General features: G+C 45.6%; 1 protein-coding gene across 1 annotated transcript in view; it reads right to left on the reverse strand.

The window, feature by feature from the left end:
* BIRC6 (baculoviral IAP repeat containing 6) overlaps positions 1-22,529 on the reverse strand; it is a 965,314-nt gene that overhangs the window by 888,885 nt on the left and 53,900 nt on the right. Inside the window, 2 exon segments of the mRNA XM_030196513.1 lie at positions 6,185-6,378; positions 17,188-17,325. Of these exon segments, the coding sequence (XP_030052373.1) occupies positions 6,185-6,378; positions 17,188-17,325 (332 nt within the window).

Here is a 22,529-nt window from a genome sequence, read left to right on the forward strand (position 1 = left end):
TTTGAGAGAATTTTACATTCCTCTCTATAATGTACTGAGATCTTCTGATAAATAACATATTATAAAAAGGCTTTAGAAACTGTGACAAAAAGTTTGAAATAATGTAAAGTTATAAGTAGACATTATTTATTTATTTGCTGCATTTGTATCCCACATTTTCCCACCTATTTGCAGTATATATTTTCAGAAAGTCAGTGATGTGCTACCAAGGTCACCAACAGACCACCTAGTTAGCACTGTTTTCTATGTGGAATCTGAATATCTAATGGGCCTAAATAAAAGGCATTACAGTAAACAATCCTTGATGGATATCATCAGGGACAAAATTACTATTTTTAGATCATTTGTGCTCAGTGTGTAAAAGAGTTTAGACAGTCACATACACTTAAAAAACACACACACACAGATCTCTCTCTTCACTGTGGCTGTTATCTCACATTTAGATTTATATCCAAGTGTCCCAGAATCCAGGCAGTCACCATAAGAGATTTTAATACCATCTGAATTCAACAGAGGAGGGAGCCAAAGCAATAACGGTCTCCACACCCTTAGAACTAGAGACTTCAGAAGTTTCAATTTAATTTACTTTGAACCAGTTCAAAATCTGCCTCAAGGAACACTAACTTGGACATAATCTGCTCACTTTCCAACCCCCCCCCCCCCCCCCCCCACCAAAAGAGCTATGCATAGCAGAATATCATCTGCATACATCAGAATATCCATGCTCAGGTTTTGCATTATTTTATCTAATGGCTGTAGATAAATATTAGGGAGCAAAAAGCTGTAGTGATTCTGCAGAATGCCACATTCTTTTGTTTCTTTACCTGTTTCTATTGGCAGGTTTAAATCTGTTCCTTGGAAAGATTATATTTATTTATTTGGATTTTGCACACACCTTTTCAGTAGTAGTTCAAGGGTAGTCTCATTCAAGTACAATGAGTTTGTTGACTGAAATCACTTATGACCATATACTCATCTTTCAGCACCTTCTAAACATTTGGATCTGATGTTATTAAGTATGTTTATCAGTCTACTATAGAAGCTATGGGAGATAATTATCAAAAGGTTACCTAAAATTTGTGTGCTAAGCACAAATTCTAGAATGGTAATTACATTATAATTGATTGCAATTGCCATTATAGAATACTAGCTTAAGTCCAGTGTTATATGCCTAATGTTAGGTGCAAGCAATTATGCTAGCTCACTAGCTGGTAAAAATTCTCATGCCTAACTACTATCAGGCATGTAACTGACAGTATTCTATAACATTAGCACATAAGTGATAGGTACAACACTGACCTGCTCATGTCCCACTCCTCCCAGCAGTTGTGAGTTACAGAAATTATACACTCAGTAACATAGTAGATGACGGCAGAAAAAGACCTGCACGGTCCGTCCAGTCTGCCCAACAAGATAATTTCACGTGTGCTACTATTTGTGTATACCTTACCTTGATTTGTATCTGCCATTCTCAGGGCACAGACCGTACAAGTCTGCCCAGAACTAGCCCCGCCTCCCAACAACCAGACCCGCCTCTGGCACAGACCGTATAAGTCTGCCCAGCACTATCCCCGCCTCCCAACCACCAGTCCTGCCTCCCACCACCGTCTCTGGCACAGACCGTATAAATCTGCTCAGCACTATCCCCGTCTCCCAACCACCAGCCCTGCCTCCCACCACCAGCTCCGCCACCCAATCTCTGTTATGCTCCTCAGGATCCATTCCTTCTGAACAGGATTCCTTTATGTTTATCCCACGCATGTTTGAATTCCGTTACCGTTTTGATCTCCACCACCTCCCGCGGGAGGGCATTCCAAGCATCCACCACTCTCTCTGTGAAAAAATACTTCCTGACATTTTCCTGACATATATCTTAAGTTACAGAATATCAACTAAGTACAGTTACATGTGCAACATGTGTAACTGCAAATTGGTGCCAATTGGCACCAACTCCAGTTGAAGGGCTTATTTCCAAAACCTGCTAAGTCCATGATTGCACTGGAGGGTTTCAGAAATAAGTCCTTCAATTATAGCCAATTATTAACACCAAATAGTGTCTAATTTAACAATTTACACACAACTGGCAATACTCTAACCTGCATGCACAATTTTTTGTGCTAAGCACAAAAACAGGTGCACAAGACTATAGAATTAATGGAATATGTATTACTATTTTTACAAGGCCCATACCTCTACTGTGACTGTTGAGTTACATAACAGTAAAAGTGGATGACCCCACATAGCCACCGACCAAATCTTATATCTCAAGATTAAATATTTACTTTACTAAAGAGGCAATGAACAAGGCTGAAGAGCAATTCCTAAATGGACTGGAGGATCCAACGAGGCCTCTGCAAAATAGTAAATACTTGACGCAACAGTTATCAGAACGGACAGAAGTAAGCTTCCCCTCCTCCTGCAATCTCTCCCACCAAAAAAACCCCTTTACAGTGTTCCCACCTCCAGAAGATACCCCTCTCCGAAAAGCTCACCTTCTCCCTTATTGTCACAGATTCTTGTAGTTAATTTACTTAATCTTTCATTTACTTCTATTTCGAAAAAAAAGATGGCAATCCTAGCTCAACATTCATATTTAATCATCTAATATAATAAAACGCACCGTGAACGTTCTGAAGACAACGTTCTGAAGTCACTCAAACACTCCCTGAAGGGTTCGTGGATTCATGTGGTGAAGCCAGCCAGCCGTCTTTGCCCCGCCCTCGCGTCAAACGTCATGACGTCGAGGGCGGAAAAAAAAAAAAAACAAACGGATCGCACCCACGCACGGGGAGGAGTAGGGAAACACGCGGACCCACCCGCAGAAAGGGAAAACACCTCCAAAGCTCCGGAGTCCACAGTCCCGACATCCAACACCCCCCGCCCGCACGCCAAAAACTAGAAGCCCCACCCACATAATGGTAGATCCGCCCACCTCCGCCCCGACCCCCCCCCCAAAGCTGCAGATCAAAAGAAGGAGGTCCAACACCCCCCCCCCCCCGCAACAACCCCCTACTAAGCCACCCACCTTCGCGTTGCTTTGCCGGCGGGGGACCTGAAACCCCGCCAGCACAAGTCCTGTCTGCTGACTACGGCGTCATCTTCAGCGTTGCTAGCCTGTGCAGGCAGCCAAGCCTTCTGTGCGTCTGACGTCCTGCACGTGCAGGCCGTCAGATGCACAGAATCCCGCCCTGCACAGGCTAGCAACGCCGAAGATCGCTGGAGGAGTCTGACTCACTCAGCACACACATAAGACTTCTGCTGGCGGGATTTTGGGTCCCCCGCCAGCAAAACTACGCGATGATGGGTGCGATGGCGACGACCGGGTGCATCGCTGTGGGTGGGAATCGCGCGGAGGACACGCTTCATTACTTCTTCTTCTAAAAAGCAGGAAGGAAGGAAGGATCGATCGATCGATCCATCCTCCCTCCCTCCCCCCCCCCCCCCAAAAAAAAAACTGAACCATACAACACACACACACACACTCTCATCCTCATCTGGCACCGCTTCCTTACCCCCTTACCCCCCCCTCCCCCACACTTACTCACTCTCTCTCATTTGGCCACACTTCCTCAACGCCCCCCCCCCCAACACACACACACTCATCTGCCAGCGCTTCCAGAAACCCCTGCCCCCCCCCCCCACACTCACTCATCTGGCTGTGTTTCCTGACCCCCCCCCCCCCACAAACACACACACTCACTCTCATTTGGCCACACTTCAACGCCCCCCCCCCCAACACACACACACTCAGTCTCTCTCTCTCTCATCTAGCAGCGCTTCCTGAAATCCCTGCCCCCCACATACACACTCACTCACGTGGCAACCCCTCCCCCCACCACAACACACACCCACACATACTCAGTCTCTCATATCGCACCGCTTCCTGAACCCCCCCCCCCCCCACACACACACACACACACAAACACATACTCTCGCTCATCTGGCAGCACTTCCTGAAGCCCCCCACCACACACACACACTCTCATGTGGAAACACTTGATAAACCGCCCCCCCACACACTCACTCACTCATCTCGCAGCACTTACAGACACCCCCACACACCCCTCCTCTTCCAAGCTGAAACCCCCAACACACACCCCCCACACACACCCCTCCAACACACACACACACACTCTTTCTCACTCATCTGCCAGCGCTTCCTGAACCCCCCTCCCCCCACATACACTCTCTCTCTCATCTGCCAGCGCTTCCGTAAACCCCGTACACACACACAGACACTCACTCTCTCTCATCTGGCAGCGCTTCCTGACCCCCCCCCCCCCCCCACACACACACACTCTCACTCATCTCGCAGCGCTTCCTGAAACCCCATACACACACACTCACTCTCTCATCTGCCAGCGCTTCCTGAACCCACTGCCCTCCCCCCCCCCCCCCCACACACACTCTCTCTCACTCGCATCTGGTAGCGCTTCCTGAACCCCCCGCACCCCTCTTCTTCCAACCTGAACCCCCCCCCCCCCAACACATCCCCCCTCCCCCTCCTCCAGCACACCAATTGCTTGGGTGCAGTGGCGGGAATCTCAGACACCACAGACAGAGGGGAGGGGGCCTGACACCAGAGAGACACAGAAAGGGAGGTATCTCTGTCACACACACACTCTCTCTCTCATATACAATGTCTTTCTGACTCTCACACACTCTGTCTCACACTGTATCACATTCACTCTCTATGTGCCACACAGTCACTCGCACACTCGCTTGGTCTCATACACTCACTCTCACAGAGAATCAGTGTCTCACACACACTCTCTCTCTCGCGCGCACACACACACACTCTCTCACACTGTGTCTCACATACACACTTGCACACACTCTCATTCTCACACACTCTCTCACAAACACACTCACACCCAGACTCACTCTCTCTCTCTCACACACACACACTTTCACTCTGTCTCTCACATAGTCACTCTCACATACACTCTCTCAAACATACACACTCCGAGGAAAACCTTGCTAGCGCCCGTTTCATTTGTGTCAGAAACGGGCCTTTTTTTACTAGTCCTATATAATAAAACGCACCTCCAACATTCTGAAGCTGACTGCATGGCTGAGGCATTCCTGCTCTCTGTATCCATCTCCTGAATTAACATCACGTACTTCCGGGTTCGTCACAACCAGAAGTGACCAACCACACGCGGTTTCTCGGCTTCAGAATGTTGGAGGTGCATTCTATTAAATAGGATTGGTCAGTTCCTTGAAGCACAGCCAGAGCTCAGTGTCCTGCACAGTAACACTCAGACACTAGACAGAGAGGGGGGGGGAGGGGTGCATGACACCAGAGAGAGGGAGGGAGGGGGGCCTGACACCAGAGAGGGGGGGAGGTATCTCTGTCACACACACACTCTCGCTCTCTCACAGTCAATGTCTTTCTCTCTCTCACTGTCACACACAGTCTCTTACACACTCTATATCTCACACTGTATCACATTCACTCTCTATGTGTCACACAGACACTCACACACTCTCTTGGTCTCATACACTCAGTCTCACAGAGAGTCTGTGTCTCACACACACTATCTGTGTGAAACACACACTCTCTCACACTGTGTCTCACATACGCAGTTGCACACACACTCATTCTCACACACACACACTCACGCATTCACTCTCTCTCACACAGACACACAGTCACTCTCACATACACTCTCTCAAACATACACACTCCGAGGAAAACCTTGCTAGCGCCCGTTTAATTTGTGTCAGAAATGGGCCTTTTTTACTAGTCAAATTAAAAACAGAGACTCAATGCAGGTTTTCAAGAGCAGTTATGTTGTAAAACCTGGTACCATAACCATGCACGAAAGAGTAATGAGACAATTCTACAAATAACATGATGCAAGTCTGTTCAGCTGTATTATATTGTTTTATATGTCTAGTGTTTCTTGTGCTCCATTTGGAATGCATGATGTGTGGATTTTGAATGATTTAAAATAGGTAAACCATTTCAGGATAACAGTTTCGGTGCAGTTCATAATGAAAGCACAAAATGTTTGCAATTAACACATCAGTCAAAATTTGCTATCATATGGTTTTATTATTACTAACTCTAATCTACATTTTCGTCACCAAAAAAGAAGACTGAATAGATCAACAAGAAACAGCAAACCATCTGCTTCAGGAAGATAGTGACACTATGAAATCTAGTACCATTACATACCTGTCCACGGATCGACCAGGCCCCACACCAAGTTCTGGTCGTGCACTGGGTAAGAGGTAAGACAGCCTGTCCATCACAGAGGATGCTACAGGTAAGGCAGCAACGTTCTGATTTATCTTTTTGAGTTCATTTACAATGGCACTAGCAACCGACTTCAACACATGATGAGGAAGGTGGAAGGTAACTGTTGCCCACTATTAAAAAAAATAAAATAAGTTAGTAAAATATAAAACATATCTAACAAATAAACAAATTGTGATCAGTAAAGACAAAGGAAGAAATCCATACTGTTTAACAGCAAAACACTTCGATACATGGATATAATTCAATACATGTACCCAATGTCCTAACGAAGGAAAATTCAAGAAAACCCTAAGGAAAATTAAGTGCTCATGAGCACTACCATTTTCTTATCTTGCTCAGTTGATTTATCTCCCCCCTACCCCATGTCGGGTCATTTGAGTCTATAAGGAAATAAGAACTCACCTATCTGTGGCAAACAAAGGAAACCATAATAGGAAATCCAGTGAAAGGTGAACATAAACAAAGTATTTTATTACTTGTTGAATAGCAGCACTTACCAATTTTTGCACAGCCACAGAAAGCATATTGACCCCTGGGTGACACAGGTCAATGTATGAATTACAACAATTTGTTTACTGCCATCATTTTAACCACTTCAATGCATCCCCAGGACAATTTGCTCCAAAGTCCCCGGTCCTGATCCTCTGAAGCACGTGCAACCCAGTTTGGAAAGCTCAGTTATAGAGGTTAGGGTTTTGAAAATCCACTAGTCACCCTACCTAAGATAATTGGATTTACTCAGCAAGTGAGGCAATAGCACCTTTGGTTGAGTGGAGGAGTAGCCCAGTGGTTAGTGCAGCAGACTTTGATCCTGGGGAACTGGGTTCTATTCCCACTGCAGCTCCTTGTGACTTTGGGCAACTCATTTAACCCTCCATTGCCCCAGGTACCAATAAGTATTTGCATATACTATGTAAACCACTTTGAATGTAGTTGCAAAAGCCACAGAAAGGTGGTATATCAAGTCCCAAGTCCCTTTCCCTTTAGGATTATAACCTTCCTTGGAAGGAGCAGGCCTAATCTCTGGCCTGATTGGGATTGCAACAAGAGGTGGAGAAGGCAGAATAGGGGATTTGGGGCCTTATTGGAGTCTGATGCCCAAAACTCCAGGACTGTTCAGAACAGCGCCAGAAAATACCACCACCACACCACCAAGAAATTACTTCCTAAACGGAAGAGGAGGGCTAGAGGAGGAAGTGAGGCAATTATATGCTTGAACAAATTTAAGGGGGTAGGACAGAGCTGAGGGTGTAGACCCTTGTTTATAGTGATTGGGAGTTGATAGTTCAATTTTCACCATAAGCTGGGTTGTTGTTTTGTTCTTTTCTGTTATATTATACTAGTAAAAAAGGCCTGTTTCTGGAACGAATGAAACGGGCGCTAGCAAGGTTTTCCTGGGAGTGTGTATGTTTGAGAGAGAGAGCCAGAGTGAATGTGCGGGTGTGTGACAGAGTGAGACTGTCTGTGTGACAGTGTGTGTGTGAGAATGAGAGTGTGTGACAGGGCCCCCTCCCCTGTTCCTAATGCCCCTCACCCCGTTCCCTCCCCTCCTTTTCCTCCTCCTTCCCACACTTTGGGTTCCTTAAGGCTTTCAAAAGTCTATGTATCCCCGTGGCCCTAACGCCCAGTATCCGGATACCCCACCGCTTTCCTCCTCACCCCTCCCTCAAGATGTAATATTTTCACGTCCTTCCTTTTTTTTTTTTTTTTTAAAGTGTCCTATCTACTCTGTGTCCAAATGCCCAGCATTCAGATTGTGCTCCTCTCGTAAATTTTCATTTCTTTCATTCATTCAGAACTCCCCCCCCCCCCCCCCCCCCCCCGAACACTTTTGGTTCCTTCAGTCTTTTAAAACTCTCCTATGTACCCTGTGTGCTAATGGCCAGCATTGAGATTGTTTTCCTGTCCCAAATTTGCATGTCTTTCAGTCATTCACAACTCCCCCCCCCCCCCCCCCTCTCCAGTTTAACACTTTCGTTTCGTTCAGTCTTTTAAAACTCTCCTATCTACCCTGTGTCCTAATGGCTAGCACTCAGATTGTTTTGCTTTGCCAAATTGTCTGTCACTGATGTCACTGAGGTCAGTGAGGGAGAATTTATTAAAGAAACTCTCCTAAGATGTGCACCAGTTCTATTTCACGATATGCAGAATAAAGATGCAATTATTAAGAGAATATCTGAGTTACCAGGAAATTTGGAGTGCCTGGATCCGATTACCAGACACTTTTAGCACCCTGAAAAATATAGCAATGGCTTTACTCACAATTTTCCCCTCTACGTACTTTCGTGAAACCTTATTCTCAGCGTTAAATAATATCAAAACCAACAAAAGAAACAGATTGACAGATGAAGTTAGTAGCACTTGTTTGGGCTTGAAGTGTACAAAATACCAACCTTCAATTGAAGATTTAGCCAATGAAATTCAGCAACAAAAAAGTCACTAATAGGCAGATTAGTTAAAGAATTCCCCCTCCCCCTCACTTATCTTAGTTCATGGCACCCCACACAAGTTAAATAATATCAAGACCAACAAAAGAAACCGACTGACAGATGAACAAAGAAGTCACTAAGTAGGTAAGTTAAATAATTAGTTTTTGGTTTATTAAATACAGTTTTATATTACAATTATACATTTTTGTTATTTAAACTATAAATATCGCGAAATTATGGTTTTTTTCTCGAAGTGACACACCACCCGAGTTATGCTCGGTTTTTTGGCGAATTTTGACACACCAAGCTCAAAAGGTTGCCCATCACTGCCCTAGACCAATCTGGCCCATTTTGAAATTTGATATGTCTTTTTGCCAGTTATTTTCAAATGCCAAGCTTCATCCCATTCGATTATATTTTTGGAGATTGCAGACAGATGGACACAGACCCCTTTGGTCTAATTCTTTCCAATTCCATTGACTTGGAAAGAATAAAAAAAGCTTCTCCACTGAGCATTATTACTACTAATATGCTCTCACCCATTAAGCAAATCTAGTTGTATAGCTAGTTTCCATAGTGTACAACTCTTATCCCATAGTTTTAAACTGAAATTTTCTCTACAGGTAGACACTTTTCCAATAGTTTTAAACAACCTTTTTCTAGAGGTGGAAACTTAACAGCCAAAAAACATTTTAAAAGATTGTAGCAAGGTTCACATTTTGTTCTAAAAGACAGTTATTTTCTGTTCTTTGGATTCTGGAGAACTGCTACTGACCTGAATTATATGTTAACTAAGGTGTGAAGAAGTAGAAGATTTGCAAAGATTATTAAGGACATTCTGATTACTGAGTTAGCTTGAATGGGTCTGTTTGAAGCAATCCCCTTAGATTCAAAATTATATAAAGAGGACAGGTCCCACTTTCTTTCTCAGAAGTTCTGAGAGAAGAGAACATTTCTACAGAGGAAAAGTCCATAGTCTGCTACTGACACAGATATGTGGTAGCAACTGCTTGCCCCAGGATTGGTGGCATGGAATGTTGGTACTAATTAGGTTGTTGCCAGATACTTGTGACCTGGCTTGGCCACTCTTTGAAAAACAGGATAATGGGATAGATGAAACATTGGTCTGACCCATGGCTGCTCTAATGTTCTTATGTACTGTCAAATGTGATACAAAGGATGAAGTGATGTCACCCAGCTATATGGCTTCTTGATCTTCAGGCTCCCTCTTCCCCTGCTTTATTTTGTTAAAATAAGAATTCCCAAGCAGCACTTTTTCTACTTGTAGTGCACAGTTAGTCTGACATATACTACCCACTGATGGTGGGCAAGAAATTGAGATCAGACTAGAGGATTTATGCATATAAGGTGGCGAGTCCATCGTGCCTAGCGATGGAGCAGATGGAAGCGGTAATGGATGGGTCACTACATTATGATCATGGCAGCACCAACAGTGAGTGTGCAATAGAAATGCTTCCATAACAGTTACCCGCTATTAAACAGCAGTTAAGTAGTTGGATGTGTTAATAATAATAAACATGCTGCATAAATATAATGAGAAACAGTTGAACAGTATAAAGTTCCTATGGTCAGTGAAGTGCAAGTATTAAGGCAAAAGACCTATGAGTCACAAACCTGTGAAAACAATGAGGGAGTCATAGAATCAACCTTGAGCAGCCTAGTGTGAAACAGAGACAGGGAGGCTGTGTAAGGGGGGCAGAAGGAATGTTGCTTGCAGACATTTGTAGATCAGAAATGTGAGAACAAGCTTCAAAGAAAAGGGTTGCTGACGTGCACACATTGGGTGCAGTATGAATGTAAGTGTATTTAAACTGAGGAGAAGATATGTATCTTAAGCAAAGCAAAAGCAAAGCAAAGCTGAGCAAGCATATATCTCTGTATTACTGCTGAGCAAATACATATCTCTGTATTATTGCTAAAAATATATTGTGTAAGCAGACTTTGCTTCCAGCGTGATGTTCTCACGCTGCCTCTGTCCAACGGAGGACAGTTGAAAAAATAAAAATATTTTGATTATTCTTTTTTATAACAGGTGTCAGTTTCTTTGTTTACACACATATCAAGTGTAAATAAACAGATGGCAGACCTTAAGGGAAAATTAGGTTCTTACCTTGGTAATTTTCTTTCCTTTAGTCATAGCAGATGAAGCCATTACGTATGGGTTGTGTCCATCAACCAGCAGGGGGAGATAGAGAGCACTCAACTTTTCACAGTGCCTCATGGCCAGCCAGCTCCACTGCCTCTTCAGTATTTGAAGCTTCCAAAGCAGTATGGCAAACCGCAATGGGAATAACATGAACTTTCCTCACAGCGAACGATGGCCCCTTAACAAGGGCATAAACTCAAAAAAGGAGGGAATGAACTCATCCTCCTGGAGGGAATAAACTCGTCCTCCAAAACATAACTGGAGGGAATGGACTCATCCTCCTATAAGTGAACATAAATCCTGAAGACTGTTTTCCAACTTTCTCCCAAGGAAGGAACTTCAGGAAACAAGAACTGAACCTGAAACAGATTCACAGCATAAAGACAATCATACAGGGAGGGCTCATGGCTTCATCTGCTATGACTAAAGGAAAGAAAATTACCAAGGTAAGAACCTAATTTTCCCTTCCTTGTCATCAAGCAGATGAAGCCATTATGTATGGGATGTAACAAAGCAATCCCTATATAGGGTGGGAACAGGTCACACCATGCACTAGCACATGTGCTCCAAAACGCGCATCCCTCCTAGCAGCCACATCCAGCCTGTAATGTCAGGCAAAAGAGAGCTTAGAAGCCCATGTTGCTGCACTGCACATCTCTTGACGAGAGAGTGCTCCAGTTTCAGCCCAAGAGGAAGAAATTGCTCTGGTAGAATGCGCCTTAAAGGCTACAGGCGGAGACCGGCCGGCAAGCAGATAAGCTGAAAAGATAGTTTCTTTGAGCCAGCGGGCAATAGTGGCTCTAGATGCTGGAGACCCTCTGCGAGGACCTGATAACAAAACAAACAGATGATCATAGATCCTGAAAGAGATAGTAACTTGCAGATACTGCAGCAGAGTCCTGCACACATCCAACAGGTGCAACTGCCCAAAAGATTCTGGAAACTCCTCATCATCAAAGGAGGGCAAGAAAGTAGGCTGGTTTAGGTGAAACGCTGAAACCACCTTAGCATGAAGGAAGGCACGGTCCGAACCGTGACCCCGGACTCTGAGAATTGCAGAAATGGGTCTCTACACGACAGCGCCTGGAGCTCTGACACCCGTCTCGCCGAATTAATGGCCACAAGAAAAATGGTCTTTAGTGTCAAATCTTTCTCCGATGCTCGCCGAAGCGGCTCAAAAGGAAAAGCCTGCAGGGCCTTCAAAACTAGCCCCAGGTTCCAAGCTGGACAGCGTGCTCGCACGGAAGGCCGCAGCCGAAGCACCCCACTAAGAAACCGTGCCACATCTGGATGAGCAGCTAAAGACACGCCTTCAACCTTACCACGAAGGGAGGCCAAACGCTGCCACTTGCACCCACAGGGAATTATAGACCAAGCCTATTTGTACACCATCCTGCAAAAAGTCCAGAATCGGTGAGACAGGAGCCTGCATGGGTGTGATCGCTTTTGAAGCACACCAAGACTCAAACTGGCGCCAAATCCTGGCATATGCCACGGAAGTGGAACGCTTGCGGACCTGTAGGAGAGTAGAAATGACTGTGTTTGAATAGCCTTTGTCCCTCAATTGCGCCCTCTCAATCGCCATGCCATAAGACCAAAGCGGCAGGCGTCCTCCATGGCTACCGGGCCCTGTGACAACAGGTTCGGTACCAGAGGTAAAGGAAGGGGAGCCTCCACTAGCATCTGTCGGAGGTCCGCATACCAAGGCCTCCTGGGCCAATCCGGGGCGATGAGGACAATTTCTCCTGGGTGCAGCCGAATCCACAGGAGCACGCGCCCTATCAAGGGCCACGGAGGGAACACATATAGTAGGCCCGGAGGCCAGGGCTGAATCAAGGCATCCAACCCTGCCGAGTGAGGATCTCTCCGTCTGCTGAAGAAGAACGGGACTTTGCCATTTGAACTTGTCGCCATAAGATCCATCACGGGCTTGCCCCATTTGGCACATATCTGCAGGAATACTTCGTCTGCTAGTTCCCATTCTGCTGGATCGATCTGATGCCTGCTTAGATAATCGGCTTGCACGTTGCTCTGACCTGCAATGTGAGCTGCCGACAGAAACTGAGGATGCAGCTCGGCCCAGTGGCAAATCTCTTCGGCCTGCGCGGCCAGTGCTCTGCACTGAGTGTCGCCTTGTAGATTTATGTAGGCCACTGCTGTCGTGTTGTCCAACATCACTCTGACAGCCAATCCTTCCAGGGTCACTTGAAAGGCCAGAAGCGCCTGAAACACCGCTTTCAACTCCAGGCGGTTGATGGACCACTCCGACTCCTCGGGTGTCCATAGACCCTGAGCATGCTTCCCCTTGCAATGTGCGCCCCAGCCCTTCAGGCTGGCATCTGTCACTACTAGACACCAATCGGGGAGCGCCAGCGGCATTCCTCGCGGGCCGCAGGAAGCCAAGAAAGTCTGCACTGATAATCCTGAGAAACTGGAGACCATCTTTGAAGTAGGGAATACTATAGAGGTCTCAGGTGCGCTCTCGCCCAGGGCACCACTTCCAATGTGGCTGTTATCGATCCCAGCAGCTGGACAATGTCCCAAGCTCGCGGGCGGGGCATCCTCAGGAGCAGACTGACCCGATTCTGAAGCTTGCACCGCCTTAGCTTGGGTAGGTATACATAGCCCGAGTCTGTGTCGAACCTGGCCCCCAAATATTCTAGAGATTGCGAGGGAATCAGGTGACTTTTGGCCATATTGACGACCCAGCCTAGAGATTGAAGTACTGAGACCACTCTGGCTGTAGCTTGATAGCTCTCTGTTAAAGAGTCTGCTCTGATGAGCCAGTCGTCTAGGTACGGGTGAACCCTGATACCTTCTCGCCTGAGCAAAGCAGCTACTACCACCATTACCTTCGAAAAGGTTCGGGGAGCTGCGGCGAGGCCAAAAGGCAAGGCCCGGAACTGGAAATGTTTTCCCAACACCACAAACCTCAGAAACTTCTGGTGCGGGGGCCAAATTGGTATGTGCAAGTAAGCTTCTTTCAGGTCTAGAGACGTGAGAAACTCTCCTGGCTGTACCGCAGCAATGACGGAGCACAGGGTTTCCATGTGGAAATGCCGCACTCTCAGGGACTTGTTTAGTTCTTTTAAGTCCAGAATAGGGCGAAAAATCCCACCTTTTCGCGGCACCACAAAGTAGATGGAGTTTCGGCCGTAGCCGTGTTCGGCGGGAGGTACCGTGGACACGGCCCCTAACTGCATCAGACCTTCCTTGAAAAGTCTCCTCTACCGCCGCCCGTTAGCGGCAGAACCGCATTGGGACTCCACAAACACGTCTCTTACTGGGGCGTTGAATTCTATTCTGTAGCCATCTCTGATCAGGTCCTGAACCCACTGATCTGAGGAAATATTGGCCCACTCCTCGGCAAAGAGGGAAATACGTCCTCCGATGACAGGAAGCGAGGAGGTGGCCGGTGCACCATCATTGAGAGGATCGCCCCTGAACTCCAGGCCTAGAGCTGGTGGCTGCGGAACGCTTGTCCGAGCGAAAGGAGTTCCTCTGCTAAAAAACGGTCACGAGAAGTGAACCCAGCAGAACGCCCCGGGCCGTACCTTCTAGCTTCACGGAAGCGAGGTCTAAGAGGAGTGGACCGCCTGGCCCTTGGAGGAAGGCCTCGGCCTATCTTCGGGCAAGCGCTGGGGTTTAGGATCTCCCAGGCCTTTAACAATTTTTTTCCAACTCCTCACCAAATAGGAGAAGGCCTTGAAAGGGCAACTTCACCAACCTTTGCTTAGAGGCCATGTCCGCTGCCCAATGTCGTAGCCAAATAAGACGGCGAGCCGCCACTGCTACTGCCATTTGTTTAGCCAAAGCTCTGAAAATATCATAAAGGGCATCAGCCAAAAAGGACAAGGCCGATTCCAGCCACGGAGTCACATCAGAGAAGGGCTCCACTCCATCTCCAGGCTGTTCCACTGCCTGTTGCAACCACGCCAGGCAGGCTCTAGCAGCATAGCAACTGCATGCAGACGCCCGAACAGTAAGACCTGCAATTTCAAAGGATCGTTTAAGTGCTGCTTCCAGCCTACGGTCTTGTATATCCTTCAGGGCAACTCCTCCTTACACAGGAAGGGTAGTTCTCTTTGTCACCGCAGTGACTAGGGCATCTACTTTAAGCATTGCAAAGCGAGCCAAATGCTCCTCACGCAGAGGGTATAGCAAGTGCTGAGCTGACAAAGGGAGGGGGGCACTTGCTCTGGGACTGGCACCTGTGAGAAGTTATGAGCAAAGCTGTTAGGGCTAATGTACGTCATTAGAAGGTCGGATGCAAGGGGGGTACGCACACCAAGGGGAGGGGTGGAGCAAAAGAGGGCAACATGTCCTGTGAGATCATCTCACAGATGGGCTGTCAAGAGATTTTGTTTATACTTAGGGCTTGAGAACATGTGAAGTCATTTTAATTAAACTGATAAGGGCTAGGAGCTCTGTTGAGACAGCTGGGGTCCATTGAAATGAATAGGGCCAAAATTGTATATAAGCAGCAGTTTGAAGAGTATTAGATCAGACAAGAGGAGAAGAAGAACAGAGAAGGAAGACTCCAGAAGGCCAAAGAGAGAGGACGTGCCATGTAATGCTGTTCCACCATGTGACTGTCTGAATTGCTTGTACTACTATTGGAAAGATTATAATAAACAATCTTATTATATCTACTACATACTGGGTTCTTTTCTAATTACTAGGGTCTATACTGCCTTGACCGAGTAACACTGTCATGAGCAGATACCAGGGCCGGCTCTTACACCTGTACAGCACGATTTACAGAGCCCCGCTGCTGATTTCCGCTTGCCACACCGGGAACAGCGCTTGACATTCTCTGCAGCCATCGCCGAAAATGGCGGGAAAATTCAAAATGGCGGTTTCGCGCCAAAAACGCCCCGATCGCGGGCCCACCCCAGAAGAGTTAGAAAACACTCTTACCTCACTTGCCTCACCGGACCGAGTATCACAGCTCCGGTCCCATAGAAGAATCAAAGGAAAACCTCTGTTCCATTTTTTTTTTTTTTAAACGCTGTGAGGAAAGCAGAGGTAATAAGAACTCCGGAGGATCAGATGAGTGGGAAAGGCAGGGGAAGGCGAACCAATGTGCCTGCATCCACTGAGTGGGAAAGGACAGGGAAAAGCAAGCTAATATGTCCACATCCACGGGGGCATGGGTAAGGCAGGGAAAGGGCTAACCTATGTGCCCTCAAAGTGAAGCTGCTATAGCCTCTAACACCCCGGCTAACAACTGGCAAGCCAGGAGCCACCCCCAGGCAGATTTTTGATGGAGCTCGAAGAAGCTACAGCCACCCTGCTTGGGGAGATAGAGAATACTGAAGAGGCAGTGGAGCTGGCTGGCCGGCCATGAGGCACTGTGAAAAGTTGAGTGCTCTCTATCTCCCCCTGCTGGTTGATGGACACAACCCATACATAATGGCTTCATCTGCTTGATGACAAGGAAACTGGAGTTTTCCAAAGAGCTCCAGTCCTTATACCAGTGAAGTCACTGGAAGAAATCAATTTCTCTACCTAGCAGGAAGGAGCTACAACCCCACTGAATGTTTAAAAAAAAAAAAAAAAAAAATTTAAGTATGACCCCCCTCCCAAAAAAAAATGTTATGCAACTCTTTTGATCTGGAGCATTACTGAAAAGCACTTGTCATTTCACATATTAGCTTCAGTTTTTAAAGAGTTATAAATATGAGAAAATACCTATACTGATTTTTTTTTAACCCACAAAAGCCTTCTATTCTGGAATAAATAATATGTTTGCAACAAACACTACTGCGATGTCAATATTTGTTTTATTTATATATACATACATATATCTATATATATATACACACACATATATATAGACACTCACATACATACACCTGACAAAACGTTTACCTTTTACCTATACATCTTCGTAATAAAAGGTGGTTGCAATAAACATTTTGCAACTACTGCTTCTTAAAATAAAAAAAAGTTGCGAATATAACATTAGACAGTTCAATCCCCATGCATTCCTATGGGAAAATTGCCACACTTGCCCTCTCATGCCAACCCCCAAACACAATCACACACTTTCCCAAACTTTGAAAAGTGTAAAAATATGTCCTCACATTAGGGCATACCCTCCATACAAACAGTAACTTTTAGTTCAGCTAATTCCAGCCACTTAAATGAATAGAAGAAACACAGTTGCACTCAAGTATTTGATAAGACCATCTGCCTTGAGCCAAGCTTTAGAAAAAAGAAAAAAAATACAATCAAAACTAAATCCAATATAAAGGAAAAGGTAAAGCAAGTAACTGATGAACTGTAACACCAACATTTGAGGCAAAGTAGTTTCTTACCTTTGCAACTTTATGGTTTGCTGCAGTCTCATGTGAGGTATTTTTCAAACCATCTTTGAGTTGTGTGATGAACAAGTCGTACCCTTCTGTACTCGATACATCAACCTTCTCTACACAGGCCGTTAACAACTGCTGAGCCTAAAAGCATAAATTTAAACTATGAGTCACAACAGGCTATCAGAAGTACCGTATTTTTCGGACTATAAGACGCACTTTTTTCCCCCAAAATTTGGGAGGAAAATGGGGGGTGCGTCTTATAGTCCGAAGGTAGCGTTTTTGGACCTCCGTTCTGTACTTACAGGATTCCATGTTCCCTGGTGGTCTAGTGACGTCGGGGCAGGAAAGAGCCCCCTCTTTCCTGCCCATCGCGCTGCTCTCCGTGCTTCTCAATGCTTTCTGATGGTCTCGGCGATATTCAAAATGGCCGCCGAGATTCTCTGCGGCCATTTTGAATCTCGCCGAGACCGTCAGAAAGCATTGAGAAGCACGGAGAGCAGCGCGATGGGCAGGAAAGAGGGGGCTCTTTCCTGCCCCGACGTCACTAGACCACCAGGGAACATGGAATCCTGTAAGTACAGAACGGAGGTCCAAAACCCGGACAAGACGCACCGGAGCACCTAGGTTTTAGAGGAGGGAAAGAGGAAAATTTTTTTTTTCCTCTTTCCCTCCTCTAAAACCTAGGTGCGTCTTATGGTCCGGTGCGTCTTATGGTCCGAAAAATACGGTATGTATTACAATGGCTTGTCTTGTTGGGGACATTATATGTGAATGAAATCATTCTATCAAACCAGTGGAGGTTATAGAGAGTAACCTGCTAAGCATAAAAGCAAAATAAAGAGGATTCAACAGTCTTCATTCCCAGCATTAAAAAAAAAAAAAAAAAAAAAACAGCGCTTCTAAAGGTTACCTACAAAAAAAAAAAAAAAAAAAAAAAAAATGCATGAGCCAACATTCAGCTCAGGTAAGCAGTTTGAAAACAGCAATTTCCTAACTGCTGTATTTCTCTTGATCTAAGTTAGAGAATGACAAAGGGACAAAGTTTGTCTCCGTCCCGCATCCCCGCCTTGTCCCCGTAGGTTCTGTCTCCATCCCCACCCCATCCCCGCAGGTTCTGTCTCCGTCCCCGCCCCCGTGGGCTCTGTCCTCATCTGCAGAAGCCTCAAACACTTATGATTTTATATTTAAATCTTTTTATTAAAATATAAAAAGGAATATGCTGTGCAACTGTTGTGTATAAATTACAAAGAGAGAATAATAACAATGAGCAGCAATAATAAACCTCCTTCCCACCACCACCCTCTAACCTTCCAACTCCAACAATAGGTGATTTCTACTACACCAAGGAATCTTAATTCACACTGTTAAAATATCCAGGGCTATAAAATACAGCCCGTTCTATATGCTCTAGAGGGGAATAATATGCCCTATAAAGCACTGTTATGTTTTTTTTTAATCTGTGGATAAATAAGAAATCAACCATCTCAGGATTCAATCTAGCTCTCCTGTCTTCCACAGTCCTTCCTAGAATAGAAGTTGTCTTCTTAGAAGATGTGCTGGTAGCAGGATGTACAGGATCTCCCATGCAAATTTTGCTAGTTGTGGCCAGTATGTTTGCTTGTTTTTCCAAAAAATCAAAATATCTTTATAGGCATCACAAACAAATAACAATCCAGTGGGATCTGTCCCTGCCCCGTCCCCGCAAGCTCTGTCCCCATTCCCCGCGGTTACTGTGGTTCCCCGTCCCCGTGTCACTCTCTAATCTTTCTGTACTGAAGCAGCCAAAACTGCTCCTCCAATAGAAATGCACTGGGTCTTCTTTTTTTTTTTTTGGGGGGGGGGGGGGGGGGGGAGAGAACAGCTTACTTCTCTGGAAACCCAGTCCAAATCGGATCCATTCTTGAACTGTGTCTTATCACAGACAATGAGCAAAAAAGACTGCAATATTGGAATAGTAGTGAATCATGAAAAAGCATTACAATGATAGTGTGAAAGAGATGGGAAGTGGTACTGGAAGATCAGAAAGTGACAGGAAAAACAGTCCATATTTCTGTTGAGCCCTTTTTCTTGTCCAAAGTATTTGTTTTAGCATTAAAAGTCTTGCATCTAGTTAGGTTCTCTTGGTATATCTTGATCACAAGATCATTGATAGTGTGGTTTGGTCGCAATAAGTGTGTCACCTTGGTCTTCTTTGAGACATCCGATCTCATGTTTCAGTGAGAGTTTATTCATCTCTACAATCTGACCTGCTTCCCCTATGTAGCAACCTTCACTTTTTCTGTATTGAAGGATGAACATCATATACAGAATGTCTTTCCCATGTAGATAATTGCGGGGTCCTGTTATTTGTGCTGACAGTTTTCAACATGGTACATTGCAGGGACTTGTGAGTCATCCTTTCCTTTCAAATTATTAGAAGTTGCTTTTTTTTTTTTTTTAAACCAATTTTTGCGACTTCCGGTGACGTCATGACCGCGAGGGGTTGAAGGAAAAAGATCTCTCCGGCTTCAATCCCCCCTCCGCATGACCAGCTCACAAACCGCGATCTAAAAACGAAATTCGCCGCAGCCTGAAACGGTAGAGAGGCCGGCAACGTACATTTTAAATTAATTGGCGGCGTAATGGCAGCGAAAAATGTACATAAAGATAAGCTCCGTGGTAGAGGAGCAGAAGACAAGATGGCGCCGCCCGCAAGTCCGCCGGGCCCGACAGTGTCATCGGCCTGGATCGCCGAAATAACTTCAGAAATGTCCTCAGTGTTAGAAGATATGTTGGATCGCCGGCTCTCCCCCATAAATACTAACCTGGAAAAGGTAAAAGAACAGCTCACAGATCTTTCTCGGGATTGTGCAGGCTTTCAAGCGCATGTGAGTGAAATTGAGGATAGAGTAACGGAGGTGGAGACAATACAAGATATAACTCAAAAAAAGCTGCAGGCGATGGAGGAAAAGATTGAGGACTTAGAAAACAGGTCCAGGAGAAATAATATCCGAGTGGTGGGCCTGCCAGAAGCGTTACCCGAACGGGGCTTGGAGGTTTTTTTGGCACGCTGGTTTGCCAGTGAACTACAATTCCCAGAAGCCTCGGGGCCAATACAGATAGAACGGGCTCACCGCATCGGGATGAAAATGACTGGCACCAATAAGCCAAGAGTGGTAATTCTAAAATTTTTGAACTATGCGCAAAAACAAGAAGTGATGAAGTTGCTGAGAGCTGGAAAAGCATTGGAGTATGAAGGAATCCCAGTAAGATGTTTCCAAGATTATTCAGCAGGGGTAGCAACACGGAGGAGACAGTTTTCGGAGGTTTGCTCAACGCTATTCCAAAAGAAAATAAGATTTGCACTACAATACCCTGCCAAACTGCGGGTCACGCATAATGGTATTACTAAGACATATGAGACGGCAGGGGCGGCTAAAGAATTTCTACAACAGCTGGGAACATTATCTTCAGATGCAAGTTGAACAGCATAGAAAGAGAACACTCTGAGAACACTGAGTAATGTCATACGGAGAGGTCAGCAGAGACCTGACTGGTCAATATATGACACTACAGTAATCTCCCAGCCAAGAACAAAGATGGACCACTTATAGTAGCAGAAAGCTTGGCAAGATGGCTGCAGTTGGAAAGTTAAGGTTCTATGGTTTGTGAGTTAGACTTGAGTGTTGAATTTTTTTTTTTTATCTTTTTTTTTTTTATCTTTTGCTGTTAATTAAGACACTATATGGCAGACATGGCCAGTGGGTGAACCGGTTTGAACCCCTGGTAAGAGGGGGGAGACCCTGTAAGTGTCTGCTCAGCTTGACAAGAAAGTTATGTTTAATGTAACATTGTATAATGCGGAGGGGGGAGGGAGAGACGTAAGGAAGTCAAGGTCCTAATTGGTGGAACTGAGAATAAGGGATACAGGGTTTGGGGGGGGGGGGGGAGGGGGGGAGGGAAGAGGGATGCAAGCAGGGCACAAGTCTTAACTAGAAAGGATGTAGAACATAACAATGAAGCTGACATAGTGGAGGGGCAAGTGGGGGGGGGGGGGGGCAGAGGCTGGGATGTCCCCCTCGAGTACAACAGTGGACATCTATGGATATAGGCACACACTTTCAAATCCAAGAATAGTAAGAATACTAACGTGGAATGTAGGCGGAGTTAATTCGCCAATCAAACGTTCTAAGATTTTACAACAATTAAATAGGCAAAGGGCAGACATAGCACTCTTGCAGGAGACGCATCTGAACCAGATTGAACATGCCAAGCTCAGCACCTGGTGGGTTGGGGATTGTATAGCAGCAAATGCACAAGGTAAAAAGGGAGGAGTAGCGATACTAATTAGAAAAGGCATAGCCTCTGTAATTAATCCACTTCTGATTGATACTGAAGGCCGCTATGTTATATTGGAAGTGGTAGTTGGGAGACAGAAACTGCTAATCTGTAATGTTTATGCTCCAAATAGATACGATCGGAAGTTTTATCAAACTTTGATTAATTTTTTGCTTAGGCAACCGCACGCAGCTATAGTGCTGGGGGGTGATTTAAATGCAACTTGGGACCCCTCTCTGGACAGATCAGCCCCGGAGACGGCCTCTTCATGTTATAATAATAGAGGCCTCTTACAGTTGAGCCAGATGTTGGGCCTGGTTGATGTGTGGCGGGTGCTGCACCCAGGTGAGAAAGACTATACACACCTGTCGCGGGCCCACTCCACTCAGTCGAGAATTGACTATATTCTGACATCACGTCAGATGTTTGGGGAAGTGACAACAGCGGAGATAGGACCGTACATGGTGTCGGACCATGCCTGGGTTAAGATAGAATGGATACCAAGCGGTACAACCCCACAGGAATATAAATGGCAATTTCCCCTGGAGTTCAGCTCAGATCCAATGCTTAAAGGCAGATTACAAGCTCGCTGGGCGGAATATAGTACTCATAATCAAGAACACATAGAAGACCCAGTTTTGTTTTGGGAAGCGGCTAAGGCGGTTCTTAGAGGCGAAGTGATAAGTCACACGCACTTTGTGAGGAAGACACGAGATAGAAAGATCTTGCGTTTGAGTAACCAACTTTGTAAGACACGGAAGAGATATGGGGAGACACACGCGATAGGTGATAAACAACAAGTGTTGGAGCTTCAGACCGCCTTAAATGTACTTTTGCAAGAAAGGGCACACAAGTCACAGCTATACTATAGATATATGCTTTACAAACATGGTAATAAAACAGGCAAGTTGATGTCAAAAATAATTAACCCCCGGGGAGGGACTAAGAACATTTTGGCACTGAGACAAAGGGGGGGAGGGCTCCACACATCAGACAAAGCAATATGTGAAACTTTTCGGGCCTTTTAT

This window comes from Microcaecilia unicolor, chromosome 3, assembly GCF_901765095.1.
Source record: "Microcaecilia unicolor chromosome 3, aMicUni1.1, whole genome shotgun sequence".
Taxonomy (NCBI): domain Eukaryota; kingdom Metazoa; phylum Chordata; class Amphibia; order Gymnophiona; family Siphonopidae; genus Microcaecilia; species Microcaecilia unicolor.